At 40.2% G+C, this 18,576-nt stretch overlaps 1 protein-coding gene across 5 annotated transcripts in view; it reads right to left on the reverse strand.

Annotated features, from left to right (window-relative positions):
• Positions 1–5,765: 5,765 nt before the first annotated feature.
• The window catches only part of CDK19 (cyclin dependent kinase 19), a 185,653-nt gene continuing 172,842 nt past the window's right edge, over positions 5,766–18,576 (reverse strand). For 4 of the 5 annotated variants that reach the window (XM_053303258.1, XM_053303347.1, XM_053303425.1 and 1 more), the window contains 3 exons: positions 17,796–17,874; positions 13,447–13,701; positions 5,766–11,301 (listed from right to left, as the gene is read on the reverse strand). In XM_053303258.1, the coding sequence (XP_053159233.1) occupies positions 11,179–11,301; positions 13,447–13,701; positions 17,796–17,874 (457 nt within the window). In that variant the 3' untranslated portion in view covers positions 5,766–11,178. Of the gene's footprint in view, positions 11,302–13,446; positions 13,702–17,795; positions 17,875–18,576 lie in introns of those variants that run through there. The other variant, XR_008317905.1, reaches the window with a different exon arrangement.

Consider the following 18,576-nt stretch of genomic DNA (forward strand, 5'->3'; position numbering starts at 1 on the left):
TCTCTATGAATGAAGCTCCAGAAAGCGAATGAAACTGCAGTTATAGTGCCATCTATATTCAGACACAACTCCGCCACCAACCTTCAGGTGGAGGCAATGAAACTTAGTACAAACCAAGAGTTCAGATTGACAGAGGCAAACTGCAGGTTGCTTTTGGCTCGAAACCACAGTTGCATGCATTGGATGAAACATAATTCCAACCTCTGCCCCATTTAATTCTGGTTTCACGTTATGTGCAAATGCGACCAGTGTGTCTTGTACATATCCTAAGGTTCCCACCTCACTCCTTTCACAGGGAATATGACATACATTGTGCTAGAAATGCAAACTTGTATCAGCACTGTTAGATCAGTTGTTCTGAAGTTTGTAAGATAAATTTTGGATTTAAAACAAGCAAGGCTTTTGGTCTCATTAAATAATATGATGTGGCAATAATAACCCAGGAGAGATATCACTATTATAACCCATGTACAAGGTCAGTTTATTTAAATTGCATAAAGCTTCAAGATAAACTTTATCTGGAAATTATTAATTATAAATATTTTTTAAAAAATTATTACTACAATAAGGAACTACAAAACAGACTGCTGTTGGGTAACGAACATTTTGGGACTGAATACAATTGAACTACTCAGAGACATTTGGTGCATGAGGTGTACAAGTTAAGCAAATGTTGGGTAATAATCACCTACCATGATTTAATTCTGTAATTAAACATGTGGTCAGAAACATCTTAGAAGCAGTGGAAGCCTCAGAACTATTTTGGAGCAAAATGTATCAGGAATATGTAGTAACAACATGCTAAGTGTTTAGTATAAACTTCTTAAGAACTTAAATCCAGAAAGGAACCCATACCACTTAAAATAGAATTTAAGTCAATTCCTAAATAAACAGAAATTATTTAACATATTTCTATACTGCCCAAAACATACATCTCTGAGCGATTTACAATTAAAATCCTTAACATTAAAGTCAGTTAAACCCCAACATCAAAAGTATTAAAACTATAAATCTAATTGAAAGCCTGGGTGAATAAATATGTCTTTAGTGCCTTTTAAAAACTTGCCAGTGATGGGGAGGCTCTTATTTCAACAAGTAGTGCATTCCAAAGTCTAGGGGCAGCAACGGAGAAGGCCCATCGCCAAGTAGGAACTGCAGATGAACCTCTCCAGACTATCTTAATGGGCGATGGGGCTCATGGTGAAGATGTTCTCTTAAATACTCAGTGCCTAAGCAGTTTAGGGCTTTATAGGTAAAACCAGCACCTTGTATTTTACCCAGAAACTTATTGGCAGCCAGTGCAGTTCTTTCTACACAGGAGTCATATGGTCTCTCCTAGATGTCCCAGAGACCAACCTGGCCACTACATTCTGTATCAACTGCAATTTCCCGACTATGTACAAAGGCATCTCCACTTAAGAGTGCATTGCAGTAGTCCAGCCTAGAGGTTACCAGCATACGTACCACCGTTCTGAGGTCGTTCATCTCAAGAAACGGACGCAGCTGGCATATCAGTCAAAGCTGATGAAGACACCTCTGGCCACCACCTCAACCTAGGACACCAGGGAGAGGTTCAGATCCAGAAGCAACCCCAGACTGTGTACCTGTTCCTTCTGGGGGAGCGTAACCCCATCCATAACCAGCAGAACTGCACCTGAATATAAAACACACCTACATTTACACTAAGTGACACTAAGTAGACTTACACTAAGTTTATTTATGCATTTGTATTTAACTCAACTCATGTTGAGCTATGTAGTTATGGGAAGGATTTAAGGGAGGACTAGGCCTCACTTAGAGCAACTGCTGGGAGGGTGGCCTTTCCTAATAAGGGGGAAAGCCCAAGAAAATCAAAACAGAAGGACCACTCCAGAGGATTGGGCAGGAACTACACTCTCAGCCACCAGCAGGGTGCTTTCCAGATTAGCTGCCTAACAGCAGGAAAATGCTCCCGCAGGCAAATCACATTCAAAACGTAAACAGCAGGGGGAGCAGTCTTGCTGAAACTAACAATTTAAAAAACCAGCAACTTTCTTACGCTTGATATACGACGTCATAGCACTATACCGCAGCGATTAAATTTAAAGCAAGGCACTGGAAATCTGAACGGCACCCTGGAGTCAGTGTAGGGACTGTGCTGTCACAACACAGGATGTGTGGAAGTACACTTCAAGATAAGACATGACCCTGATTCTTGGGCTTTCCCCCTTATTAGGAAAGGCCACCCTCCCAGCAGTTGCTCTAAGTGAGGCCTAGTCCTCCTTTAACCTGGAAAGCACCCAGCAGAAGAAAGCTTTGTTCTGTTTCTTCTGTCCCAAATGTGTCCCGAGGAAGCAGCAGGCTGAGAAATGGGAAGCCACAGCCAGCAGGGTAGAGATAGCAGGAAGATCCCTGCCTGAAAGTAATAAGATAGGGACTAGTTCAGTTAGATGCGTGAGGGAAGTTATTTTCCTTTATTTTATTGCTTGAATCTGAGTTGCCTGGTTAATTAAACTTCTCTCTCTTACAATCTGCTTTATGAAGAGACAATTGTTTTTATTGCATTTTTTTTTAATGGATAATTGTTTTTATTGCATTTTTTTTTGCATACCAAAAAAAATTGTTTTTATTGCATATTTCTTTTACTCTAATAAGAAACCCTTGTTGATGAAGTGTGTTACTCTTCATTTTGGGTCTGCCTTAGTCACAATCCTCTAGAAGCCTAGAACTGTTCAGTCATTCTAGAGAGAGTTTGGCCACTTAACTCCCCACCCCCAGGGATATATATGTGAGGGGGGAGGGGTTTGTCACACATTAAAATAAAGGGGATGATGGCAGCCTACTGGGAATCCCTCACAGTCAAGGGTTCATCCCAATGAACTCCCCTCCTCCCCCTCTGGCTCTGGTAGGAGCTATGACAAGCTGTATGTGTGTTACTTGTCAAGATTAATGCTAAAGGTGTAGAGATGCAAGAGCAAATCTAATGCATATGTTTTGGAGCTGTCCCTCAAATAAGAGAGTCCACTGGCCGCTAGTTTTTACCATTTCCAGGTAAAATGGAATAATTTTACCATTTCCAGGTAAAATTCAAGGTGCTGGCTATGACCTTTAAAGCCCTTTATAGTTTGGAACCAGGGGGCCTGAAGGATCACTTCTGTCATTGATTGCTGCTAAATTTGGAAAAATCCTAACCCTCCAACCTGCAAATGATTGGTTAAACAAACTAAATAATTTCAGGCTTGGGAAAGCTATCTATTCTACTTACATGAGAGTAAGAGAGGATTGACAAGAAGATACATGTATTCATAATAGAAGTCTTTTTGTATTGTATCGGAATGACAAAACACAGGATAAAATGCATCCGTTTGTGTTACCGAGGCAATCTCAGATTTTTTTAAAAAATATATTAATAAATCAATGAAATGGTATAGTTGTTTATATGTTATTTTGATTAATGGTGAAAAGAGTTGTAATCTTGTAAGGTACTGGCTATGACCTTTAAAGCCGTTTATAGATTTAGCAGCCACATAGGATAGGGCTTTCTCTGTGGTGGCTTCTCCCTCGCGAACTCCATATCTAGGGAGATGTGGTTGGCACCCTACCTCCTTTCTTGTGAAAATTGTTCTGTGCAGACAAGCTTTTAACCTGCTGTGTTTTGGTTTTATCTCTTAAAGTTTTTTTTGTTTTTTTAAATCTTTGCAATGCAAAGTTTGCATTTTTTATTACTGTTTTCAGTTTTTTAAAAAATCAATGTTTATTATTAACTGCCCTGGGATTTTTGTGCAGGAGCAGCATAATTAATAAATGAATACACATACACTAAGGCACACAAACTCAAATCCCCTTTGTGTATATAGGACTAACTGTGTGGTTCTTGGTCTAGGTGTCTGCTACTAGATATCACAGCCCAGGTGATATGCACAAAAACATGGTTGTTTGCCTAAACTATCAACTTTTGTACCAATAAATCTAAATTCAGAGTATTCATCAGGAACAGTTCTTAGGATGAGATGTTGGCTGCACCTGATATTCAGCATATGCTTGGGAAGATCTCACATGAAACACTCCTGGGGAAGAGAAAGCCTCAACTGATACCACTGAGGGAGTAATAAAACCATTACAAGGATTACTGAATTTCAGTATCCTGAACTGTGCCTGTGTGTACACTGTGTGTATCCTGAACTGTGCAATAATCTGCTGGCAGTAAGTATTTCACAGGAGATCAGTTCTCTTGCTTCTCTACTGCTGACCAGAAGCATCTATCACACAAGAGGCAAGAGGTGTTTCTAAACTCTCATCATTTAGATTTACATCCTGAAGCCACAATATACCAAGGCAACAATATTAGTGAAGCAAATTCATTCCTTGTGTTCATACAATGCTGTCAAACATCGTTTGGATTCATTCTGTCTTGATGGCATTTAAATACATTTATTATATGGAACAGCAGTATGACTTAAAGATAATGTAGCCAGGGGAACAGCAAGTCTGATGTACAGCCCAATTTTCAGCCATATATGAGGCCTGCATGGAATTTTAAAAAATCCACATTTGCATTGACCTGAACATAGTCTCAAGTTATACCAAGAATGCAATCCTGCATGTGATAGTCTCATTAAAGATGGAGTCTCATTGGGCTAAGAAGTTTGTTTACAAACCAAATGGACATCTGAAAATGTACTTGTGTATACACAGTCATGGTAAACAATGTATCCCTACTGGGCAAAGTGCTGGATTTCACATTGGCTTTTATTGGGTGTTTGTGGGCAGGTACCTTATAGCCTCAGCTTCCCATACATCAAATACAGATAACTACAATCTAATTAAAAAATTAAGACTTTTAGGCCAAAACACAGCATACACGTCAAAGTAAATATAAAAGCCATACATGTCGAAGTTTATTTCTGCTAAATATTGCTTGTATTTACACAAATGCATCTCAGGCCACATGGGTCCCACTAGACACACAAGCCACACCAAACACGCACTCCCAAGGTTTAAAAAGCCAACAAACACCATGTATGCAAACTGCTTTCTGTACCAAGATTCACACATAGATGAGAACTCTTCGGCATTACCCCTCAGTGTTTCTCCTGCACCAGGAAACATCACAGGAATCAGGACAATTCAGCCAGGAGCACTAGCAGATGGGGAAAGGGCAGGATGGGGATGGGGGAGGCTCAAGCTCGTCATTCCTTGTTCTTAGTCTAACACCACATGGCTCATTGGATCATATGAGACACCTTTTCAAGTGGGAGTTCTCTTATAATTAGCAGGGAGCAGAGCAACTGTTCCTCTTCAATGCAGCATTGACTCTCTCTATTGACTGTTGCTCTGTGTGTGTGTGTGTGTGTGTGTGTGTACACGCACACACATGTGCGCACACACACACACACACACACGTCACCCCAGATTAGAAGTCTCGTTTTCCCCAAATTGTAACAGGGAACCATTTTCTCATCCATTTTGCTATGTAAACGACTTTGAAAACCTTTTTGTTTAAAGTTGGTATATAAATTTTTAAAACATCACCATCTGAACATGGTATCTGATTTTCAGAGGAAGTAAATAGCCTTTGAGGACATTGTTCCATTTATCATATATGTTCCCAGAAATTTCATGTGGTGGTACATGAAATACAAAACCAGCCTCACGTTTTTCTTAAAAACCCATTCTTTTGAGGCTTGCAAAGCAATCAAAAAGGACTTGAATTAAATCACATATCAGCTCTGTGCATGCTATTCCCATTGTAGCCTACAATGTACAGATTTCCTATCACACAGGTGTTTGACTTCAACTTTTTATTATTATTACAAACGTATATTATTTTTATTAAAAAAATCCACACTGAAGCAATTCAATTTAATTACAACCAAGAATAAAAAAGAGATGCAATGAACAAAAGCGTAGTTTTTGACAGTCTTTCAAGAGTAATAGGAGGACCTCTTAAGAACAATAAACGCTTAACGAGAGCAAAGCCTGACCGTTCAGCTGCTTCTTGAAATAGCCTAGAATAGTAGGTGGAAATTTGTAGCCAGCCTGAGCACAGCTGCCTCTCTCCTACAGGTCAGGAGGAGAGCAAAGCTGGGAAGCAAACTGCCGGCAATGTCAGCATCTCCCCGCATCCCATATTTGCACTGCCTATGCTGGTTCAGAGCTGGGGAGCATGCTGAGCAGTAGCTAGATGACTCTCAGATTCTTCTCCACTCACTTCAACAAGACAACCTATTGAGAACAACCCTTGGAGACAGCAGAAATATCTTTGCTGTCCAAAGATAAAGGCTAGGGACAGGAGTGCCTGTGTTGACTTCAATGAAGTGGGGATTACACTTTAAAAGGTGAGTTGTAGACCCACACATACAGCTGACTTAAATACAATTATCCTAGCTTAAGTACCCCATGAAATGCCAACCCATTAGGGTCACTGCCAAGTTGTGGGAGGTTCCGGAGTAAAGCTCTGTGCTGGACTCCCTGATGGTTGGCAGCAGATGAGAGAACCAGTGCACCATCGCCCAGAAGGCTTACCAGAGCCCAAGGGGGAGACTTCCTTGGCAGTGGTGGGCATTAGTGGATGTTCCTTCTAAGGACTGGGTCTTTATGGGTTTTTAAGGAGTCAGCTGGGTGGACTCTGTGATGGATGTGGGCCTGTGGGCCAATGCCTGACCTGACTGACCCCTGACACCATTCCTGCAACAAGTGAGAACATACATCTGGATTTGGAGGTGGTTGTTTTGCAAATCTCATCAGCCTCCATAGAGTACATTGTTACACAGAGACCAAATCCATTTATGAGCTGAAGCAGCATAAGAGAAGACACAGAACTATATAATAAAAAGACTACAAGAATGGAAGGTGAATGTGTAAAATTATATATAAAACTGAAGGCAGGCACACTTCTACAAATAGTTAACATGAGAAAATACAAACTAAAACAATTAAAAAAGTATACTACATTACAGATAAAAAAACATTATTTAAACTGCTGTTAAAAAGGGACATCTTCAGTCCACATTGTGTAATACTTTTTAGTGTCTGCACAAGACAGATCTTTAAAAAATTAAATAGTATTAATTTACTACTAAATATTTAGGAGATAACAGTGCATTAAGGACTTTCCCCCCATAAAGCAATACACATCGTTCCGGTGTGGCAAAACATTTAGATTACACATGTACAATATGTTTTTTAAATTCTAAAACAGTTATCTTTGCTTAATGATGCTTTAGTACCATCACTGAAGATTATGAAGGGGAACTAAGCTTATTATGTTTATATAAAATATTATACATAATCAAATACTTCCAGCTTCCACCTCCCCAACCTCAGGATGCCCTCCCCTCCTCCCCTTCCCCCCCACCCCAAAAGATACAGTGTCACAGATACAGTGCAGAACTTGCAGCTTTCACAAGATTCTTCCTTCATTCTGTAGTCTGTGCTACAATATAGTTCATCACGGCTTTGCTAATCCTACTTCCCCAGGGCTCCTTTTCTTTGAAAGCCTGAAGAGAAACATTGTAGGATGTGGGTTGAACAGCTACTATTTCCCAATGTAGCAAGACTGATATCAGCTGTGGCTGATGACTCAATGTCCACTTCTAGGAGCCAATATAATAGATAAGAGAAATGACAGATGACATCATTGCTGCCTGAACTAGTAGGAATTAAATAGCAGAGCTGCACAGTTATGATATTGTATATGTCCTATGTTTCCATAACATACAATAGATGATTAACCCTACATTAAACAATTTTGACCCATGACATTTCCCCTGAAACAAAGCTACCTCTGCTTGGCTCACCTTAGCCCTGCAATACATGAGACACTCATCTTTTTATACACATACAGTTCACCCTAACAGGCCAAGTATGCCCAAAAGCCAAGATACAAATAGAGATCGAGTGCAGTAAACATTTCAAAAGTGTAAACTATACTTTCATCTATTCCCCTGTCAAAGCTTATTTGGAAGGCCAAGAAGCACAGCTACATTTGCGTGCACAGACACCACAGAGAAATGGGGCATAGCAAGCAATTCATTTTCAGCAAAAATGCAAATATTGACTTGTCGGTATAGACAACAATCATGGCCATCATTCTAGGAGATTGGAAGCTCATGGAGATAAAGCGCATTCAACACAGGTTGTCGCACTGCATGCACAGCGAGGACCCTACACTTGGACAGAAGTTGCCACAGGTGCTAGATTGCAACCAACAGTGGATCGAGGAACTGAGCAACTGAGGAAGAAGACCACAACGAGCAGTTCAGAAGCCAGTCAAATTAAAGTTCAACCATGTTTTAAGCTGCTGGCCTCAGGTGCAGAAAGATCACAATTGATGAACTGGGGACATGGAGCTAGGAGATATTTTGACTGAACATTAATAGAAAAGAAATTTCAGTTCTATCTAGCTAAACTAGCTCATAAACACATTGCACACAGTGTCACATGGAATAACGCTGGAAAAAATAAAGTATTTTTTGTCTCAAATGGAATTTCTTGCTGTCTCTACCTGCTCTGTCCATTCCATCATGAATTACCCTTTGGCTCCCTGTGGAGAGCCACCTGGTGCCAACAGCAAACAGCAAATAGAACAAGGCCTGTGATTAGTGGAATGGCCAAGCTTACTCTCTAGTTGCTCTTTAGAGTTAACTGGACGCATGTGCACGTGCACACACACACACGAACCTACATAGGACACTTTTATTAGACTTGAGATTAAAGCAAGTTTGTCTTCCAGTCAAACTGACCCTACCACCTTGTTAGTTTCTCTTGCAGTCTTAGTGCAAAGTATTTGGTGATTTTTGTCTGTGGGCCTAAATATTGATTCAGAAAATCAAAAGAACACAAAGTGGGGGCATGAGCTCAGGCTATACAGTGTAAATGCCCATACATGTACATAATAAATAACTGTCTCCTTCCTGTACTACTACTAAAAATACTGGGTGCTGCTTACATATTCTAGAGTACATGCCTTTTCAGTTTTAGTGCAATAAAGTCCAGGCTGCTTGTACTCTGCACTGCAAAAATAAGTCTACATTAAAAAAAGCTGAATTCTGCATTCTGTATAAATGATACATACAGTATATGTTGTATAATTTATTCTTTCTTTGACAGTTCTAGGGAAGAGAAGCAACTGCAGGGCAACAATTCCCTACCCACCTGGAAATCTTGTTCAGTTCCACTTCCCCACATTCTGGCCACTAGCTTGAATGGCTTTAAAAGGGGCTTATACAAAGTCATGGAGAGCAGGTCTATCAATGGCAACTAGTCTGGTGGCTATAGGCTACCTCCAGTCTCAGAGGCACGATGCTGCTAAATACCAGCTGCAGGGGAACAGCAGCAAGAGAGAGAGCAAGCCCTTACCCACTGCCTGTGGGCTCCCCAGAGGCATCTGGTGGGTCACTGTGTGAAACAGGATGCTGGACTAGATAGGCCTTGGGCCTGATCCAAAGTAGGGCTGTTCTTATGTTCTATGTTATGTTCTTATGACATTACACCAGACATTGCTGAAACATTCTTAAGGCTATTTTCATAGCTGAAAAAACGCTTTTCTTTTTCAAAAAAAGAAAGCTCAGATACACGATGCTGAATTTTGTGTTGAACTGCAAAATACATACAGCCCTGAGTAAAACGTGCCAACTCTATTTATGAACTTCTTAACAAAAAGAGAGTTGCCTCAAAGTATATGAAACTGCTTATCACAGATAATAGACTGCAATTCTCCAGTACATACGCTCCTGAGCTCTGATAGTTCCTCTATAAAGTGGCTGTCCAGTACACCAACATTCCTTCAGCATGACCATTGCAATTGATGTGACCTTATAAAAAAGAAACATTTAATGCAGCCAAGCTTATCTGGTGTACTCAAATCTGGGTTAATCACGGCAGTGGCAAGGTAACATATATGCACTGAAGACATGAGAAGGCTAATCATCTTCAAGATGTTGTTCAATAGCTTCTCTTCCAATATTTGATCTGGTTCAAATATATGATTAATGAAGAATTTAAAGAAAATTAAAAGCTAGTCAAGGTTAAGAATTGCAAATGTCCTGTAAGTAGACTGCTGCCTACAAAGCTCATCATGCCACAATAAACTGTGTTAAGGTGCCAAGCACTTTTTTGCTGCAAATTTCAGTATGATTAAAATTTAATAAATGAAGGCTGCATCTGAACAAAATAAAACAAACATAAAGAGTGTACTACGTATTAACAAGCATGTCCTGTCCCTTCCTACTCTGCCCAAACATTAGAGCACAGTCTCATTGTTTGCCCTTTCTCCCACAGATGCTCTTAGGACAGAGTGCCAAAATATGGATAACCAACAGAGAAGACATCTTGTCCTACTGAAGCCACAGAAGTATTTGCCTTCCATGTTGCTGCCGTGCCTTAATTTAAAGCAAACCTAAGTCAACACACTTGGAAGATAATGACCAATTATCTATGGGACCTCATCAGAATGATTAAAAAAACATTCATAATCTTCTGTTTGGTTTTCAGTCCAAACACATAACATGTAATAGCGGCTGCAGAGACTTGGGGTGTATATTTTTCTTTTCTTCATCTTTTTTTTTTTTTAAACAGCTCATCGGAAAACTAGACTAATAAAAAAAGAGAATAATAAAATACTCTGGAACAGTAAAATCTGCTGTTCTTGACATCCATGAGCAAAACAGTAATTTCCTGTGAAAATAACATAGTGCTTTTAAAAGGTGCATTATACCTGTATAGCTAAATGGATTTGCCTAGTAAAAAACTAACTATATACAAGCTTGAAAAGCCTGGGAGATCAAGATTCCAAAACTTTAAAATCCTGGTAATAGGGATATGAAAAAGAAAGACAGATTCATAGCAATTACTACAAATACAAGAAAGGTGCACCAGGAATCCTTCAAAAATTCCATCAGTTAAAGAAGTTTAAGTGCTGGGTTCAGATCAGACGGTTTCATTCGAGTAACCACAATGGAACGCATGCGAGAGCAAGCTAAGGGGAAACTTCACAAGAATCTCCTTTATGGCAAAAAGGGATAAGAAATATCTCTTGTCTGAAAACAATTAGTAAATAAAGTTTTCCTTTTATAATTGCAAGTTTAAAATCTGCATCACAGTTTGCATTTTTGGTTCTTCTCACTGTTATGAACTTCATATTGCTGGAGTCCTTTGACTGTTAGTCCATTCTTGTCTAACATCGTCCATGAGGCCTCTTCAATACCGATGGGACTGGTGGTACTGAGAACTCTGCTGAGATGATGTAGAATAGCCCATCGTAGTCTGGGACTGAGAAGATCCCTGAATGTTGCTTTGGTAACTCAGACGTGAACTGGAGTGCTAAGGGGGAGAATTAAAAAAAACACAACATTTTGGTAAAGAGAAATCACTCCAAAGATTGCTCAAGAACTGCAGCAAACTCTTACTCCAGAGATCCTTAGGGTCAACAGCAAGATGGACAAATGTTGCTACATGCCCGCAACCCACCCCCCACCAAACAGCTGGCATAGCCAGCTTTGACAGCACTGATGGTGGGCAAAGGGGAACTTTGAATTAGACCTCCAATGATCAAGCTGGCAATCTCTGCATTCAACAGCAGTAATATTTTGTACTAATAAGAGGCATCACAAGATCACTGTATGTTGTAGAATTATACACAAAAGTCAAATATAAAAATTATAAGATATGATAAGATTTGTTGCAGCCCAAAGTTGGTTTATGATGTGTAAAATATTGGGATTTAGAACAGGCACACCATCTATTAAAAACAGTGATTTAATTATAATCAATAAGTAAATTATTGGTAAAATGGACAATGGGCCACATCTTGGGCAATGTCATGAAGGCAGGAGGACTCTGCTTTTGCAGAGTGGCAGGAGCGTAGCTGTGTTGAAGCCTTGCTCTGCAGCCCAACATAGGCAAAGGAGAAAGAGATTTTTGCTTCTCCCCTCCCTCCAAAAGTCTTTTCCGCTGCCAAGAATATGTCCCGGGGGTGGGGGGGTTCGTGCAGCCCTCAGAGATGTATTCCTGGATGGAAAATCTCTACACTGCCTAGAGATTTCTAGATTAGGCAGTATATAAATTCAATAAATAAATAATAAATACAATAAATAAAACAGGATTTTGGAGGAAGAGGAAAGAAGCAAAAACCGCTTAGGCTGCAGAGCAATGTAGTCTGCAAGCAAGTCTTTCTTCTGTTGCTCTGCAAGCAAGTCTTTCTTCTGTCCTTGTAGAGCTGCAGATGCCAATTTATGCTATCCCAGGTAACAAGAAAAAAATATAGACAAAAATTAAATGGTACATCATTTTATAAAGATTTAACTGCCAATCCAAGCCCTTTGAGAGGTATCAGATATTCTCCTATATATTTATATATGATTAAAGATTTCATTTTATAGAAAGAGAGGTGGGAGGAATTTTTAAAGTTGCAAACAGAATGCATTACAAGTATTTTCTGGATCCCAGAAGGATGTAGTTAATAAAAAAGAATAGTATAAATTGAATGCTGATTTAACAAACAGAAATATGATATATCAGAAGAGCATCTATGAGGGAGAAAGTAAAAACAAATAAATACTTTGGCTTTAGATGTGATGAATCTCAATCTAGGAGCATCTTAAAAAGGAGAATAAAGAACTGGCCAGGAAAGGATTAGGGTTAGGGATCTTTAAAGCAAAACCCCAAACTATTCAGACAGGTTTGAATGTAAGCAAGCAGAGCTTCAAAGATTCATTTGGCAGCCGGATGGCAGGACTTGCTGTGCCTAGGAATGGCTGTACTGACAGCTCAGCCATCACTTTTCAACAACACTGAAAGGCATTGCCTTCTTCTTAATGAAAAGACTTATCTGTAGTAACGAATATATGCTAGCAATTTTGCATAATGCAGCCATCATATGACTGTTGCAATTATGATGGCCAAAGTCATGTGGATGAGCCCTATGTTAGGGATAATTCACAGAGCCCTCTATTAATATGCACTGAGCTGGGTCATATGAGCTTCGCACCATGTACCCAAATTCCCAAACACCATCAACCTGTAATGAGCTGATTGAATTTTTGCACTTCATACCCTGCCCTGTAAACACAGAAATTTGGTGAGTGAAGTTTTTCCTATTAACACCAGGCTGGGAAAGGCTTCACTCAGTGTATCAGGCTGTTGCTAACGATAATAATAATAATAAATGAAATAAAATCAGGTCAGCATTATTTGGGTATATAGTGGAGCACTTGGATCTGCTCTGCTGTAGCCGAAGAGCTCACCACAGGAAAGTAATGGACTTTCTACCACGTGTAAAGGGCCATATACACCAGTGCTTGAATTGGACACAGCCCTTGAAAGTACGGAATCTAAATAGCTGTGTTGGGAGCGAGTGCTCTATAACAAGATCACCTCACTGTAGCAGTTTCCAACTCATTTACTTTTGACCCCTTAAAAGAAACAAAGGGTGCAGGAGTTAAAAAAAACAAGCATGACCACCAGTACCTGATAATCCGAAGGCATGACAGGCCCGCCTGAATTAGTGCCTGAAGGCCCTATGCGTGGTTTCTTATTTGGAGGCACCTGGTTGAGGCTGGAGTCCTGGCTATGCTGGAGACCCGCCCCAGTGCCGCCGCCTCCTGCTCCACCACCCCCTGTAGTTCCATTTGTCTGGGTACTGTTCTGTTGCTGCTGAGGTGCTGCTTGCTGTTGCTGCTGAGGTGCTGCTTGTTGCTGATGTTGGTTCTGCTGCTGTTGATTCTAGGGGATCAAAGGGTGGGGGACACACACAGAGATTATGGATGGCTATTTTGAGTTGGGTTATTTTTGGGGGGCGGGTGGGCGGTCATTTCTTCAGTTTATTCCCATGAAGAATTCTGAAATCTACACAAGGTCCTCTGCCCACTATCTATATTGGTTGACATCCTGGCTACCAGTGTGCTTGAGCAAGGATGCTACTCAGGTGCGTTCCAATACATCAGGAACTTGAGTTCCAGGCTAGTACCGTATTGCGCAAGTGTAATGCTGTTACGCAAACTTAAGGATTTTGTGCAATCAGAAGCAGGAAACCTGCCAGGGAGGCAGTTGGACCATTAGACAATGAGGGAGTGAAAGGGATTATTAAGGAGGATATGGAGGTTGCAGAGAAGCTGAATGAGTTCTTTGCATCTGTCTTCATGGCAGAGGATACTGAGCATATACCTGTTCCTGAACCAGGCCTTTTAGGGATGGAGGCTAGAGAGCTGAGTCAGATAGAAGTGACAAGGGATGATGTTCTAAACTGTCTGGAAAAACTGAAAGCTAACAAATCACCAGGGCCGGATGGCATCCATCCAAGAGTCCTCAAAGAACTCAAATGTGAAATTGCCGACCTCCTTGCTAAAATATTTAACTCATCCCTGAAATCGGGCTCTGTACCAGAGGACTGGAGAGTAGCAAATGTAACACCAATTTTCAAGAAGGGATCCAGGGGCGATCTGGGAAATTACAGGCCGGTTAGCCTAACGTCCGTTCCAGGCAAATTGATGGAAAGCATCCTCAAGGATAAAATTGTAAAGTGCCTAGAAGAACAGGCCCTGCTGGGAGTGAGCCAGCATGGCTTCCGCAAAGGTAAATCTTGCCTCACCAACCTTTTGGACTTCTTTGAGAGTGTCAACGAGTGTGTGGATCAAGGTGATCCAGTTGACATAATCTAGCTGGACTTCCAAAAAGCTTTTGACAAAGTTCTTCATCAAAGACTCCTGAAGAAACTTAGCGGTCATGGGATAAAGAGACAAGTACATGTGTGGATTGCTAACTGGTTGAAAGACAGGAAACAGAGGGTAGGTATAAATGGAGAGTTTTCACAATGGAGGGAAGTAAGAAGTGGGGTCCCCCAGGGATCTGTACTGGGACCGGTGCTTTTTAATTTATTCATAAATGATCTAGAAGTAGGGGTAAGCAGCGATGTGGCCAAATTTGCAGATGATACCAAACTCTTCCGGGTAGTGAAATCCAAAACAGATTGTGAGCAGCTCCAAAAGGATCTCTCCAAACTGGGGGAGTGGGCGACAAAATGGCAAATGCGGTTCAATGTTAGCAAGTGTAAAGTGATGCACATTGGGACGAAAAACCCCAACTTCAAGTATATGCTGATGGGATCCGAGCTGTCGGTGACGGACCAGGAGAGGGATCTTGGGGTTGTGGTGGACACAGGTACACAGGAACAGATCTGTCTGTTCCTGGGGGTGATTCTGGTCCAAGTCTCTCCCTGGTGTCCCAGGTTGAGGCAGTGGCCAGAGGTGCCTTCTATCAGCTTTGGCTGATCCGCCAGCTGCGTCCGTTTCTTGAGACAGATGACCTCAAAACAGTGGTACATCTGCTGGTAACCTCCAGACTGGATTACTGTAATGTGCTGTATGTGGGCTGCCCTTGTACATAGTCCGGAAACTACAGTTGGTCCAGAATGTGGCAGCCAGGCTGGTCTCTGGGTCATCTAGGAGAGACCGTATTACTCCAGTATTGAAGGAGTTACACTGGCTGCTGATATGTTTCCGGGCAAAATACAAGGTTAGGTTAGTTATAACCTATAAAGCCTTAAACAGCTTGGGCCCTGGGTATTTAAGAGAACGTCTTCTTTGTTATGAACCCCACCACCCACTGAGATAATCAGGAGAGGTCCGCCTGCATTTGCCACCGGCTCGTCTGGTGGCTACTCAGGGATGGGCCTTCTCGGTTGCTGCCCCGAGGCTTTGGAATGCGCTCCCTAGTGAAATAAGAGCCTCCCCATCTCTGACAATTTGTAAAAAGTCTTTAAAGATGCATCTGTTCACCCAGGCTTTTAACTGATACTGTTTTGATTATTTTTAATGTTGTTTTAGAATATTGTTTTAAAAATTTTAAAATATTGTGTTTTAAATTTGTTGTGTTTGTTTTTAACTAATGTTTTAATGTTTTTATCTTATTGTAAAGCACCCAGAGACGTAAGTTTTGGGCAGTATAAAAAGATGTAAATAAATAAATAAATAGTTGCAGTGATTTAAAATATAACAAAATATTATTTAAAAGGAGGGAGGGACACACACTCCAGAATTGGGTATACAGATTATAAATTCACCTGATCTGAAATGCCATGTGTACTACTTATTACCTCACTGGGAATGTCCAAAGGGCAAAAGCAATGCAGTGCACAGACAAAATTTTATATCAAAAGAAAAGAAAAAGAAAGTTGTGAATTAGGTGAGGACATCATAAAGGAAAAAAATGTTAGGTGGATCAGGATACTGTTTCCTCAACCTCATACCAAAGAACTAAAGCCCAACACCATCTATCTTCACTGAAAATAGTAAAGACTGCCACATGACTGCAAAGGATACTATCTCAGTATAATAGTAGAAATTAGGATGAACAACTGGGCAAGCTGTTCTGTACGGTTCATATGTGTATGAATACCATTCACATGAGCAGTTGCCACTGGAGAAAAGGTTGGATAAACTTGAAAGCAGAACTAAGACTATATTCATACATGAAAGAGGAAGTGCAATGGCTTGGCATCAGAGATAAAGAGAACTAGAGAAGAGGGCATACAAGACAGATGTTTTCACATTCATACTAAAGAGGTAACATTTTTATCTGTCAGTTGTGGAGTACCTTCAGAGGCTCTCACTCCAGGGCATTTACGTGACAAAGGTGAGTGATGCAAATCTATTTCTCTGATCTGGTGATTTTTCTTTCTTCCTTGGAAAGTTTGAGGACATTTGGGTGGTTGTTTTTTAAGCAAAAGCTCCAAATTATTCATTCAAACATTCTATTATACTTTTGCGTAACTAATGCAACTTGTAAAAACACAATTTCTTTTGATTTTGAGGCTGTTTCAAAATGCCAACTTAATCCCTCCACCCCCTCCCCTAATGTGGTCAATGTTTATACAACACTTATATAAATAAGCTTCCCATAAGCCATTGCAATCAAATGCCTTTAGGACAACTTCCCCACCAGTCAATAATCAGAAGCCTGACTAACTTTTACACTAATTAAAGTCATTTACTGATTATCATTAATCACCAGCATGCTACAAGTTACACAACAGATGAAATTAGCACACTTTAGGGTTGAATACCAGCACATGCCTGCATGCTGTGTTCAAGAGGTATTCTCACAAACACAAACATGCAGTTCCTATAACACTCTGTTGCAGCAAATTTACTGTAGAAGGCCAAGGCTGTAAATATTTTAGTAGCAGTATACTCAAATTTTCATGAGACGATTACAGTGTTGGCACAATATACCATGTTAACAGTACTCTAAGGGAAGGAACTTCCACAGTTGAGGGACCTCCACCAAGTATACTGAGAACTCTGTACCCTAAGACATAAAATATGGCTAGAAAAAAATAGCCATAAAATATGGCTAGAAAAAATGTGATGTGTATGTGCACTCTCTCCCAGAACCTTGAATATATGTGAAGGAACTGCAGCACAGAAGCCACAAATATTTCAATAATCAAGTCAGGCTCCCCTGCTACAAAGAATATAGGGCATAAAGAGCTGGAGGGATATTTCTCATCATATGCAGGCTCTTAAAAGACGTCACCAGACACAGATGATTACAGCATGAGGCCTTTTCCCTTTCTTCTTCTTCCAAGCACATGTTACTAACACTCTAAATTTACTGAACATTGTTCATTCGAAAGCAATCTGATTCTTAGTAAGTTATCATGCAAGAAAATGTTATCGTTTTTAATGATGTCTCAGACAGAATTCTGGGATTGTCTTGCATTGAACACACATTCCTGGACAAGACCTTGTGCTCTGTCAGCTTCTCTACTAAGGACCCAGTTTCCTTCTGCCAATAGTAAAGTGGTCTTTGAACTATACCTTATCCCCTTTTTCCTCTGGTTCATCCTCATTGAGAAATTCTCGTTTGGGGTAAGGAATCTGGCAGCCAGCAAAAACACTGAAAAAGAAAATGTAAAACTGAGTTATACCACATGCTTTAGCTTGCAACCTTGCATTTATATAAAGTATGAAATATTAGTGTATTGGTCCTAGTACTGCTGCTCTTTAGATAGTAAGCAACAACAAAACAGCAGCAAATGAATTACTACATCTATAGATATTTAAATGACGAACAAACAAAAAGACAATTTTTCTTGGTCACATATAGCACAGTTGAGGATACAGTATGTCTACAGTTGCTGCAGTTGTAATCCGGTTTGAAATTTGTTTAATTGTCATGGGTCCAAACCAAACCAAGGAACTGTGGGTTTTTAAGAAATAAATTATCTATACTCATGAAACTGTATTTCCTACAATTCTTAGGAGGAAGCTATGGCAATCAAACCAGCTTAAATCCATACTGTAAATGTAGCCTAAGAAGAATTCTGCATCTAAAGCTAAGATTTGTTTATCTCATTTACCATCTCTACTCTATAAGGCTTTTTCAAATCACACATTTCCCCCAATGTTGCTATTGAAAGATTGCCTAGTACATTTTTGTTCACGGTTTGTTTGTTGGCCTCTGATTATCAATGAGCCTGACAGAAACAACGACAATTGAAGCAAAATCTAAGCAAATCTAGTGTACTCATCCTAGAGAAGTATGTAGGTCTCTACATTATGAATCATGTAGATGCATAAACTCAAAGTCTGTGTTTAG

The sequence above is a fragment of the Hemicordylus capensis genome, chromosome 1 (assembly GCF_027244095.1).
Source record: "Hemicordylus capensis ecotype Gifberg chromosome 1, rHemCap1.1.pri, whole genome shotgun sequence".
In the NCBI taxonomy this organism is placed as follows: Eukaryota; Metazoa; Chordata; class Lepidosauria; order Squamata; family Cordylidae; genus Hemicordylus; species Hemicordylus capensis.